Genomic DNA, 12,994 nt, shown 5'->3' with positions numbered 1-12,994 from the left:
ACAAAGGAGAACACTTTTTAAAAAAAATATATTTTATTGATTTTTTTTTTTTTTTTTTTTTTTTACAGAGAGGAAGGGAGAGGGATAGAGAGTTAGAAACATTGATGAGAGAGAAACATCGATCAGCTGCCTCCTGCACACCCCCTACTGGGGATGTGCCCGCAACCAAGGTACATGCCCTTGACCAGAATCGAACCCGGGACGCTTCAGTCCGCAGGCCGACACTCTATCCACTGAGCCAAACCGGTTTCAGCAGAGAACACTTTTGATATAAGCCTTAGTTCAACGAAAATAAGTGGTGGGTAACAGGTAATTTTATTCCACTGACAAGGTCAGTCTAGTCTAGTGTATGACTTCTCAAACTGTAATGTGCATACATTCCCCAGGTGCCTGGTTGAAAGGTAGGTTCTGGTTTTAGGTCTGGGGCAGGACAGAGATATCGCCTTTCCTGACAAGCTCCCAAGTGCTGCCGCCATGCTGATGCTGGTCCAGGAACCTCACTTTGAACAGCAAGGCCCTTGGGCCAATTCTTGTAATTCTAAGGAGGAAGATTGTCTGAGGCGCGAGCAGCCAGCCTGTCTGGTGAATGCATCCTCATGAGAACACAGGCACGGTAAATGTGAATTCACTGCCCTGAGCACAAGTTTGGTAAAGATAAAATTCTGGCTTCAGTCCTAAATCTCCACCAGGCACTTTGAAGAAGCCCCAGACCTCTCACAGGAAGATGGCATCTTCCAGATATTTGCCAAGAATCATGTCAACAACTTCAAACCTTTGCAATATGTTTTTTATTATTGATTTTTTTTTTAGAGAGAGAGAGAGAGAGAGGGAAAGACAGAGAAACATTGATTTGTTGTTCCACGTATTTATGCATTCATTGATTGCTTCTTGCATGTTCTCTGACCAGGAATTGAACCTGCAACCTTGATGTATTGGGAAGACATGTCAACCAACTAAGCTACTCAGCCAGGCCTTTGTAATATGTTTTAATGTGAAATAGACACAAGTCCCCCTTATCACTCACCTTTGGTTAGGATTTGTTTTAGTTATTCTTCATATTTATTTTACAATTTAAGCTTTAAATTCAGCTTGACTTGTTAAAAAGTCATTTTTAGTGGGATGTATTGAATGTATAGATTAATTTAAGGAAAGATAATTTCCATAATGATACATTATGTCTCTTTCTAAAAATGGTATATTCTCCTTTTATGTGCCTCTGCCCAGTAGCATTTCCAATTTTCCTTTGGAAAGATCTCACACATTTCTTATTACATTTATTCCTGGATACTTTAAAATCTTATTTATTGTTATTTCCATTCTCCACCAAAAGTGTCATATTTATTAATGTAGCTTTCTGGTCTTTTAATGAATTTGTCTTTTATATTTAACTCCCTCTGGAATTTATTTTGGTGCAGAGTGTGATCCCAGTAGCTAAATAAATTTCCTTTTTGCTCAAATGGCCAAATGTATTTACCGAGTAAATTATTTCTTTCATTTTGTTATTGTTCCTTTTTTATGCAGTAAGTTCTCATAATACTAAGCTTTATGTCTGGGGGTGATCTATTCCTACTAAAATGTATATTTGTTTATTTCTAACTGCAGGCTCCTTATAAATAACTAGAGGCCCAGTGCACGAAATTCATGCACAGCGGGGTGTCCCTCAGCCCAGCCTGCACCCTCTCCAATTTGGGACCCCACAAGGGATATCCAACTGCCCGTTTAGGCCCAATCCCTACTGGGACTGCTGGTTCCCAACTGCTCGCCTGCCTGCCTGCCTGCCTTCCTGATTGCCCCTAACTGCTTCTGCCTGCCAGCCTGATCACCCCCTAACCACTCCCCTGCCAGCCTGATTGATGCCTAACTGCTCCCCTGACAGCCTGATTGCCCCTAACTGCCCTCCCCTGCAGGCCTGGTCACCCCTAACTGCCCTCCCCTGCAGGCCTGGTCACCCCCAACTGCCCTCCCCTATAGGCCTGGTCCCCCCCACAACTGCCCTTCCCTGCAGGCCCGGTCGCCCCCAACTTCCCTCCTCTGCCAGCCTGGTCCCTCCCAATTGCCATCCCCTGCTGGCCTGATCACCCACAACTGCCCTCCCTTGCAGGCCTGGTCCCTCCCAACTGCCCTTCCCTGCTGGCCATCTTGTGTCCACATGGGGGCAGCCATCTTTGACCACATGGGGGCATCCATATTGTGTGTTGGAGTGATGATCAATTTGCATATTACTCTTTTATTAGATAGGATAGAGGCCTGGTACATGGGTGGGGGCCAGTTGGTTTGCCCTGAAGGGTGTCCCAGATCAGGGTGGGGGTTCCCTTGGGGTGTGGGGTGGCCTGGGCAAGGGTCCTGTGGTGGTTTGCAGGCCAGCCACACCCGCCGGCGACCCAAGCAGAGGCCCTGGGATTTATTTATCTTCTATAATTGAAACTTTGTAGCCTTCAGCGGAGGCCAGGGCAGGCCAGGAAGCTTGGCTTCCTCCATTGCCGGGGAAACCCAAGCTTCCTGCTCGCTCCGTGGCTGCAGCCATCTTGGTTGGGTTAATTTGCATACTCGCTCCTGATTGGCCAGTGGGTGTGACTTGTGGGCATAGCAGAGGTAAGGTCAATTTTCATGTTTCTCTTTTATTAGTGTAGATCATATGGCTATCCACATGGAAAAAGTAAAATTAGATCTGCACTTCCCATCATCCACAAACAATACATTCCAGGTAGGTGAAGGATCTAAGTGTGAAAAACAAGACTCAATGTATATACAAGTTGTAGGAAATGACTTCTTAAACATAATGCCTAAAGAGCAAATCGTAACAGAAAATGCCAGTATATGCATCCAATCGATGTTGCTGTTTCTCTCTCATTGATGTTTCTCTCTCTCCCTCCCCTTTCCTCTCTCTCTCAAATCTAAAATCAATAAAAATATATTTTAAAAAATGAACAATCCAATGGCACCACTTCTATCTAGTTCCAAAACATTTCCAGACTGTAACTTTTTAAACCAATTTTTTATCAATTTTAAAGTATTTTTTAAAAATTATTTTTTAAAATTAATTTTAGAGGGAATAAGAGAGAGAGAGAGAGAGATAGAAACATTTTATTGGCTGGGTTCCAATTTTATAAAAACAGGCAGAAGCCCAGACTTGGTCTACAGGCTATAGTTTGCAGACTCCTGGTCTATTTTGGTAACGTTGGTGTTTGTAGTTTAAGAACTCTTTGCATAATAGGAAAAGCACGGGCTTATCTGCTGCAGGTCACTAGCTTACTTTACCAGTCAGTTGGTGGATGTGACTATTCTTGTGTCAATACCAAACTCTCAATACCTATAGCCTTATAAAATGCTTTCATAAGCAACATAACTATATTGGTTTGCTTACGTAATAAATTCCCATTAAAATAAAATACCTAAAAGAGTCAAGTACAGTTAAACATTTACTCCCTCAAGTTAAAACTCATAAACTATAATGTGAAACTACAATGAGTTCTAGTGTCATAATGATAAAAGGGCCTTTACTTTTGCTTCTAATGTGTTTCCAGGTGGAGACTAAACTCAATTACCTGATATTTAAGGCCTCTAAAATCTAATCCCAGGTTCTTTCCTGGGTTATCCTGCCCTCCCTAACCCTGAAGCCACACCAAGCCTTTGCCATTCTCCAACCAGTCCCCACACGCTCCACCTTCCTTCTTTGCTCACCATATTCCTGCTGCCTCGAATATTCTGCTCCTCAGTCTTTACTCTGACTCCTACCCAACTTTAAAGACTACTTGAATTAACCCTTCCTTGACCTCCCAAACTTTCATAAAGTTTGCTTATTTTTTATGAGAGGTATTATAGAATTTTTAACATTTTTACCATCATTATTCTGAACTCTATATCAGATAAATTTCTTATCTCCATTTCATTTATCTCTTCTGGATAATTCTTTCTTTCTTTCTTCCTTTCTTTCTTCCTTTCTTTCTTTCTTTCTTTCTTTCTTTCTTTCTTTCTTTCTTTCTTTCTTTTCTTTTCTCTTTCTTTTCTCTTTTCTTTTCTTTTCTTTTTTTTTTTTTGTCTCCCCATTTTGGCTGCCTGTTTGGGTTTGTGTCTATGTGTTAGGTAGATCTGCTATGACTCCCAATCTCTAGCTCAGGACAGTCAGATGCTGTTTCTGCCCCGAGTATCCTATTTAGGGCTATCAGCAATCCACAGCTTGTGGCTCCCTATTCTGGAGCTGCATGGCTTTTGAAAGGACCAAGATGTGTACCGGGGTCTGCTTTTCCTACACCTGGGCCCAGAAGGAGATCAGGCAAAGATGCAAAGCCTCCAGAGATCCTGCAATCTGATTGTTATTAGCCTTGATTGGCCTTAGAGCAAGCATGTCAAACTCGAGGCCCACGGGCCGCATGTGGCCCACAACAAATATTTTTGTGGCCCACCCAATATAACGGTATGTCAGAAATGTTTTAATAAAAATTTCATAACTTAATTTTTACAACATCCTGTTATACATAATTATTAATAATGAACTACAATGTTTGGTAATGACTGATCACTATAATCGTGTTGCATTCATTTCCCTTACGCGCCTTATGCACAGCGCACCATTTCTCTCCGCTAATACCAGCAGCAAATATTTTAGCAGCCGATTGCCATGTCATTAGTCTTGGACTGACTTGTTTGGTGTGCGCAACAGGAAATATTTCACTTTCGGAGAACAAGAAAAATAGGTTTATTTGTGTTACATTTATTAATTTGTGCAGTTATTCAGTGTCTGGTAAGTTAATGTTCAAGAAAAATATTAATTTTTATTAAAATGTCCTATTATGTTATGTTAATGATTACTCATTTATTTCAGCCCTTTGTATTCTGCATGTCTCTATTGAAATAAACCTACATTTCTATGAAAATTGAAGCTTTTGTTTTTTTGCGGCCCACATAAACTTAAACCTTGCTTATTTGGCCCGTGTTAGCCTTTGAGTTTGACATGCTTGCAGAAGAAGATCAGGCAAAGACTCAAAGCCTCCAGAGAGAACCGCCTCTGCCTGCAGTCTGATTATCAGCCTTGATTGGCCTTAGATGGACTACAGGGTGGGTGACTGTCTTTCCCCCAGGTCAAAACCTCCTGGTTAGCGAAGGTCCCAGGAGAAAGATGTCCTCGTCTCTATGCAGGCTCCACTTCCATTCTGTGGTTATCAGGGCTCTCTCCAACTAGTCTTCAGCTGATTTTTCAGGCTGGTTTTTCTGTGTTTTAGTTGTCTTTCCAGTTTGGTCCTGGGAGAGTGTCAGTGCAGCTTCCACTTACCCCACCGCCATTTTTAGTCCTCTTAAACATTTTTTTTTCATTGAAGATAAAAATACAAGAAAACCCAATAACTTTTTACCACGTAAACATACCAATACAACTATGGCCTGGATAAAAAGGTAGATTATTACCACCACCCTCCCCAAATACCCTCCAAGTGCCTTCACCCAGTTTACATTTCCCCAAAGGTAATTGCTGTTTTGACTTCTATTTAATATAAATAAATTTTCCTCATTTTAGAACTTTATGTGAATCGAATTATACAATATGCACTCTTTTTACATTTAGATTTTTTCATTTAACATTGTTTGTGAGATCTAGCCATGCTGTGTGTAATAGTTCATTCTTTTTCCATTGCTGCACAGCAGTCTATTGTGTAAATATACCACAATTTATTTGTCCTTTTACTTTGGATGAACATTTGGCTGTTTTTAATTTCCAGTGGTTTGAAATAATGCTACTGTAAGAATATGACAAAAAGAAAAAAAAGAAATAATCCTATCTAATAAAGAGGGAATATGCTAATTGACCATCACTCCGTCACAAAGATGGCTGCACCCACAGCTGAAGCCAAGTTCCTATAAGGAGCCTTAACGAGCAATCAGCAGGGACCTGAGGCTACCCCCTCCCCTGCCCCCGTAGGGCTTGACAGGGGACCTCAGGCTGGGGGACCTCAGGCCACACACCCTGCCCAGGCGCCAGGCCAGGGGACCTGAGGCCATGCCCTCCGCCTGGAGGGGCTTGATGGGGGATTTCAAGGTGAGCTTCGCATCCTGGTACTGGGCTAGGGGACTTCAGGCCGCACCCCCCACCCCAGCATAAGGCCGGGGGACCTCAGACCGCACCCCCCTGCTGGTGGGGCTTGACGGGGGACCTCAGGCCACACCCCCCGCCCCAGCACTGGGCCAGGGGACCTGAGGCTACGCCTCCTGCCTGGCTGGGCTTGACAGGGGACCTCAGGCCGCACCTCCCACCTTGGCACCAGGCCAGGGGACCTCAGGCCATGACCCCTGCCCCGGCGCCAGGCCAGGGGACCTGAGGCCACCCCCCTGCCTGGCAGGGCTTGATGGGGGACCTCAAGGTGCGCTCCCTGTCCTGGTGCTGGGCTAGGGGACCTTGGGCTGCTCCCCCGGCCCCAGCGCCACACTGGGGGACCTCAGGCCGCGCCCCCCACTCCAGCACTGGGCCAGGGGATCTGAGGCTGCAACCACCTGCCTGGTGGGGCTTGACAGGGGACCTCAAGGTGCACCCCCAGTGCTGGTTCGGGGGGACTCAGGCCGCGCCCCCCACCCAGCGGGGCTTGATGGGGGACTGAGGCTGCACCCCCCTGCCGGTGGGGCTTGACGGGGGACCTGAGGCTGTGCCCCCTCCCAGTGCCGGGCTGGGGGACCTGAGGCTGCACGCCCCTGCCTGGCAAAGCTTGTCGGGGGACCTCAGGCCATGCCCCCCCCACCCAGTGGGGCTTGACAGGGCATCTCAGGCTATGGCCCTCACCTGGCTGGGCTTGACAGGGGACCTCAAGGCATGCCCCCTATCCTGGTCTGGGCTGGGGGACCTCAGGCCATGCCCCCCATCCTGGCGCCGGGCCAGGGGACCTGAGGCTACGTCCCCTGACCAGGCAGAGCTTGACAAGGGTGGGACTGGCCAGGTCTGGATCTAGCCCAGTGGGGGTGGGGGCCGGCTGGGTCTGGGTCTCACGCGATTTTGAGGTGCATGTGGGTGGGCGGAGACTTGACTCTGCGTCTTGTTGTGCACCCCAGACTCTGACAGGAGGAAGGTTTTCATATACATTTTACTAATTTTCTTTCATCTCTGACACTTCTATTATAGAGAAAGGGCAAATAGCAATATTAAATTATTTCCTCTAATTAATCCCCTTTTAATGTGCACGAGTTTCGTGCACCAGGCCACTAGTGCTACTATAATATTCCCCTGCTTTTTGGGCACACATTTCTGTTCCATGTCAGATATAGCATTTGGAGGATACATCAAAAATCTGTAAAATGTACTCAGAAATTACCCCAAGGGAAAAAGGGTAAAAAGGTTACCTAATATAAATTGTAGCATATCTTTGCAACAGAATATTATATTAAAATATTAAAATTATGGCATAGAGTATATTTACTGCTAAGGAAAGATTTATATGGCATACTGTTAAGTGAAATTCTTCTTATAAGAGGTTATCTATGTCTGAATCAACTTGTATTAAAAAAAACACCATATTTATATGTAAGTGATGTATGTGTTTATGTGAAAGGATCACAGCAAAATTGAACAGTGATATTTTGGGAAATGTAATGATGGCTGATTTTTCTTTTGGTTTCACTGCATTTTTCTATTTTTAAAAACTCCTTTTAAGTATGGCTATGAATTTGTCCTTGTGTTCGCAGTGAATAGCACATTACTTGGCATGTGGTTGTTCTAAACAAATGTATATTTGACTAGGTGAGAATATAAATTATCACAAAACCAACAAGGTAAAAACCATTCAATTAAAATGGGCCATTTAAAAAGGCCAAGATATCCCGGCTGGCATGGCTCAGTCCTTGAGCATTGACCTATGAACCAGGAGGTCATGGTTCAACTACCAGTCAGGCAACATGCCCGGGGTTGCAGGCTTCATCCCCAGTGTGGGGCAAGCAGGAGACAGCCAATCAATGATTCACTGTCATCATTGATGTTTCCATCTCTCCCCCCCACTTTCCTTTTCTCTCTGAAATCAATAAAAATATATTTAAAAATAAAAAATAAAGTAAAAAAGCCAAGATAATTAGTAATTAATTGCCATGGAAGACATTGGGATATAATTTGCCATATATTTACTCTTGGAGTGATACAGAGCAGCATGACTTCGGTTGCAGAGCTCTATATTTGAGGCTCTACACTGGTCACCAGTGTGACCCTTTGCACAGACTGCAGGCCACTTACTTCCTTTAACAATGATTTTGGAATCAGCTCTAAAGATGGTTCATACCTCAGATGTACTAAGTGACCATTTTCTTTTTCTAAAAAAAATATTTTTATTGATTTCAGAGAGGAAGGGAGAGGGAGAGAGAGAAACATCAATGATGAGAGGGAACCATTGATCTGAGAGAGAACCATTGATCCGCTGCCTCTGCACGCCCCCTACTGGGGATGGAGCCCATAACCTGGGCATGTACACTTGACCAGAATCGAACCCAGGACCTTTCAATCTGCAGGCTGAAGCTCTATCCACTGAGCCAAACCAGTTAGTGCTAAGTGCCCACTTTCTATAAGAGATGGTTAAATTAAAATGGAGATAAGATCAAGAGCCATGTCCTAGAATGTTCTTAACATCTTGGTCATTGATTGCTCTGTAGGTACAATTTTACAATTTTAAAGCTTCCAGGCATTACAGTGTACTTTTGAAAATCTCGCTTTTTAAAAATGTAATTCATTGCTTTTTTTCATCCTTCAGAAAAAAACCAAAATCATTTCTCCCCCTAATGTCCAAAATAATAGGCAGTTATAAGTAAGGATTTGAGCAGAACAACCAGCCCCCTCTGACCAAAGCCTCTCTCTCCCCTCCATTTCCCCCCTTGGCTTCTGTCGTGGTCTGAAGTCCTCACCAATAGAATCCTTATTTCGGGTTAAAGCACAGGATCATCCCCTAAAGCGGTGTTTATGTATACAGCAGCTGGGATGTTGGAAGTTACTTGGTCCCAGAGGCCATCATGGACTGGGTAATCCAGTGGTTACTGAGGGGCGGACAGCTTTTCCAACTACATGGGGGTTAGAACCAGGGAAGGCTGATCTGGTGGGAGAAGGGTTACAACACGCTTATTCATCCTTACAGCCCTGTGAGGAGACAATTGGTCCCTTTTAGGTGCTGTCAATAACCATCCGGTTCATTGAGACTTGGAGCGAAGAATTGACTCTCTAAGGCTTTTGCGCAGGAGAAGCTGTTCCCACCCCCCACCTCCCCCGTCGGCCCCCATGTATGGCCCTGGCCAAGGCTCATGTCAGCATCCCACCTGTCTGCCAGGTACCTACCACCCGCTGTCTCACTGCTCCTGTTGGCACTACACATCCCAGGTTTCCCACACCACCCAGCCCAGACATACTCATGGCCTCACCATTAAAGCCGATCACAGCCTGAAGCTCCAGCTCGGCCACCTCGGCTGCCTCGGCCACCTCGGCCTTGGGCGAAATTTGGTTCTCCATCATGCGGAGACACCTCTCACTTTTCCCTCAACCTCCAGGACATACAGCGTCTTCTGGTCGTTATGGTAACGTACGTGCGCATGCGCATCAGATCCACGCCCGCGCTAAACCTAGCCTGCGGAGTTCAAATGCCTGCAAGCTCTTTTGCAACTAGGGAGAGGTCTTCTTTTTCCTAGTTTTCTGCAAATTTAGGGGCTACCAAATGCACAGGAGGAATTACTCCTTCCCCCAATGTAAAGAGTCTGTGATCTTTTTGGTAACTATATAATCAAGTACTTAATGGCATTTAAAAATTAATCAAACAGAAGATTTCTTCTGATGGGGAGACTGCCATAAAATAATATAATTAATACTTCAGGTCGCTAGTTTGAAGCTGGGTAAAAAGGAGTTTAAGCTTTATTGAGGCATAATTTACATATCAAAAAATTCACTTAAAGTGAGTTTTAGTGAACTTATACACTTGTGTAATTATCACCACGATCATTTTTGTTTTAAGCAGGATACAATTTTCTGTTAACAGCAGGAGGTTTAGAGGCACTTCCACTAACAGGGAAAAAGATTACATTTTGTTCAACAATTTTAAGTGTACCCAGCTGTCCGCGTCTCTTAGCGGAAGCAGATTGCTCCAACCTATTGTTCCTCGGCGGAGCGCTGTCCTTTATCACAGTGTCGAAGACCTGCTTACTGTATATTCACTTGGCAAACTCCAGGTTCCGGCGCGTTCGGGTCGGAGCGCGGGGTGTGACCCGCGCGGGCCGCCGTAGTCAGCTGCTGCGGGCAGGAAGTGTCCGGGAGCGGTGGAGATAGCACTATGGCTCCGGACCCCTGGTGAGTCTCAGGTGGCGGCGGCCACGCGCATGGGGTCTTTGGGGGAGGCCCGGTTTCCGGGGAGCAGGCGACCGCTGGGCATTGCGGCTGAAAGCCCTTAGAGATAAGAGGAGGGGCCGCAAGGACTCTTTCGCTGCCGATGGGGTCTCTGCCGCATCCCGCCACTCTCGGTGTTTGCAGGAGTGGCCGGGGTAGGAGACCAATGAACCCCTCGGAGCTGAGGGCTCGCGCTGAAATCTGGACCCTCCGCTCGCCCTTCTGGACCGCGTCACGCCGCGGGGATTTCCCGCTTCCCCTGCTGTGGAGCTGGCTGATGCAGACTTCGCTGGACTCCTGTGAAAGTGCAGTAGAAGTAACCTTTCTGTGGGATGCCTGGCCATCTGATGAACCCCCTTATTTCACAGGTTCAGAATCCATCGTCACCAGCCAGTTAGTAACCACTTGGCACTAGGACCCACGTCTTGTGAGTCCTTCAAAAAACTTGTAGGAATCTGGGAGGGGAATTATGCATTAGTTTATAAGGTATTTTACCCTTACTCGAGTCAATATCATGAAGACTCTACCGCAGCAACCCTTGCAGTAAAACAATAGCTGTTTAATTGTTTATTTTATTCAACAATTAAATCCCCAAGGACTGAATGACAAAAGACTCAGTTCTGATCCCAAGGAACATATTGCCATAGTTTATCAGACTTGAGCCTTTTTGTGTAATAATTAAAAACATTACAGTTCTGTAAAGTTCTTTTTGGAGTATATGTCTTATGTTGACATCTCTAATTATAGTTTGTAATTGCTTAAGCCTGGACATTAGAATGGATTGCAAGATCAAAGTTAGCACTATCTATGATCTAGGGTGTCTGGGCCAATGGCTTGATTTAACACTAATTTTTCCATCTATTTTTAACAATTGTATACACCCCTATAGAAAATTTAGAAAATACTGAATATTTACAGCGGAAAAATTTTGACATCTTTAGTTGTCATTTGAAATAGTAGCCATTATTGATTTTTAAAATGAATTTATTTATATAATATATATGTGTTACTTATAACACATATATTATGTAAAGAAATATTTCTCCATATTATTAAGTACTTACTGAAAATACATTTTCTTGTTGCATAATAATGCCATAAATAACCATATCTTATTTAATTATTACCCTCTTTGTATCTGTAATATTAGGGTATTTTTTTGTTTTTGTTTTTGTTTTGAATTATTATAAAAACTATCCCTTTCTTCCATCTCTTATTTCCTTGGCTTCTGAGAAGTGAAACTATTGGATCCAAGGGGCTGAGCATTTTTTAAGGCCCTTGATAGCATCTTGCTAAATTGCTCTCTACCTCCTGAAAGCTAACTCCCTCACTTTACACATAAGGTGGGATATAAAGCTCAGAGATAAGGGTCCCAGCTTATTCATTTATTTTATTTTTTTAAAATATATTTTATTGAGCCGAAACCGGTTTGGCTCAGTGGATAGAGCGTCGGCCTGCGGACTGAAGGGTCCCGGGTTCGATTCCGGTCAGGGGCATGTGCCTTGGTTGCGGGCACATCCCCAGTGGGGGGGGTGTGCAGGAGGCAGCTGATCGATGTTTCTCTCTCATCGATGTTTCGAACTCTCTGTCTCCCTTCCTCTCTGTAAAAAATCAATAAAATATATTTAAAAAAATATTTTTTTTGCTCTATCCACTGAGCCAAACCGGTTACGGCAGGTTATCCATTTAGATTGGTGGAAGCTATCACTGGACCCCAAGCCTCTTCCACAGTTAATGTTGAAAAGACTTTTATAATTTTTCTGTTACTCTCAAGTAGCTTGACTCAGTGGCTTTCTCGTTTGACTGTTGAAAGAAGCAATGGGGGAATTTGGCTGTGGAGCATCAGTTACCTTGCAAAATGGGTTGCTGATCTGGAGGGTAGAAAGGAGTATGCAATGGGACTTTGAAAAACCTATGAAAACAGACTTGACTGTGGCGTTGCCTCATGCTGTTGACAGTCATAGGTCAATGATGCTTCACTCCTGAGTAGTGTTCTAGCATTTAGAAAGGGAACACAGCAGTTACTGCCCTAATGGCATATCACAGCAAGTGGTAAGTAAGCTCACAGTTTAATACAAGTACTGAGTGGTTATTGTCTTTGAACTAGCTCTTTGCTAAAGTTATTTAGCTTTACTGCTAGGGCAACTTATTTGTTGATGATACACCATTTCTGGAAAAAGCCCTTTATACTCATAACCCAATTTCTGGAATTATCAATATTTTGCCATTTTTGTTTCATCTATGTCCTCCATGCCTTTTTTTTTTTTTTTTTTCTGAGTGTGTTTTAATGTTTTATACATATATCAATTTAGCCATGCATTCAGTATTTTTGTGCTAGAAGAAGGCCCAGTTCATAGTCTGGAAATTTCTTTTATTATCCCTTTTCCAGTTTTTCAGTCTCTTTCCTGGCATCGCTTATGCCTGAAAACTAATCATCTCCTTTTTATTCATTCCTTATAGCATCAGATTAGTCACTTTGTTTTTTTTCTTTTAAATCTTTTATGCTGTCCATTTCTACCATAGTCCAGTCCTTTATAGCCTTACTAGTGGCCCGGTGCATGAAATTCGCGCACATTAAAAGGGGATTAATTAGAGGAAATAATTTAATATTGCTATTTGCCCTTTCTCTATAATAGAAGTGTCAGAGATGAAAGAAAATTAGTAAAATGTATATGA

At 43.8% G+C, this 12,994-nt stretch overlaps 2 protein-coding genes across 7 annotated transcripts in view; one reads left to right on the top strand and one right to left on the bottom strand.

The window, feature by feature from the left end:
• CFAP52 (cilia and flagella associated protein 52) overlaps window positions 1–9,495 on the bottom strand; it is a gene marked incomplete at its 3' end in the record, with an annotated part of 37,407 nt that extends 27,912 nt beyond the window's left edge. Inside the window, exon 1 of the mRNA XM_080677388.1 lies at window positions 9,367–9,495. Coding sequence (XP_080533514.1) covers window positions 9,367–9,457 — 91 coding nt within the window. The 5' untranslated portion in view covers window positions 9,458–9,495. The remainder of the gene's footprint in view (window positions 1–9,366) is intronic.
• A 713-nt stretch (window positions 9,496–10,208) lies between these two features.
• The window catches only part of STX8 (syntaxin 8), a 260,718-nt gene continuing 257,932 nt past the window's right edge, over window positions 10,209–12,994 (top strand). For 2 of the 6 annotated variants that reach the window (XM_080677314.1, XM_080677316.1), the window contains exon 1: window positions 10,463–10,745. Coding sequence is in view for 1 of the 6 variants with exons in the window: in XM_080677312.1 (XP_080533438.1) it covers window positions 10,266–10,282 (17 nt within the window). In the remaining 5 variants the exon portion in view is untranslated. Of the gene's footprint in view, window positions 10,283–10,462; window positions 10,746–12,994 lie in introns of those variants that run through there. The other 4 variants (XM_080677317.1, XM_080677312.1, XM_080677315.1 and 1 more) reach the window with 4 other exon arrangements.

This window comes from Plecotus auritus (genome assembly GCF_963455305.1).
Source record: "Plecotus auritus genome assembly, chromosome: 7".
Lineage (NCBI taxonomy): Eukaryota > Metazoa > Chordata > Mammalia > Chiroptera > Vespertilionidae > Plecotus > Plecotus auritus.
The sequence above is the reverse complement of the archived record's forward strand: the minus strand, read 5'-3'. Positions and strand labels throughout refer to the sequence as shown.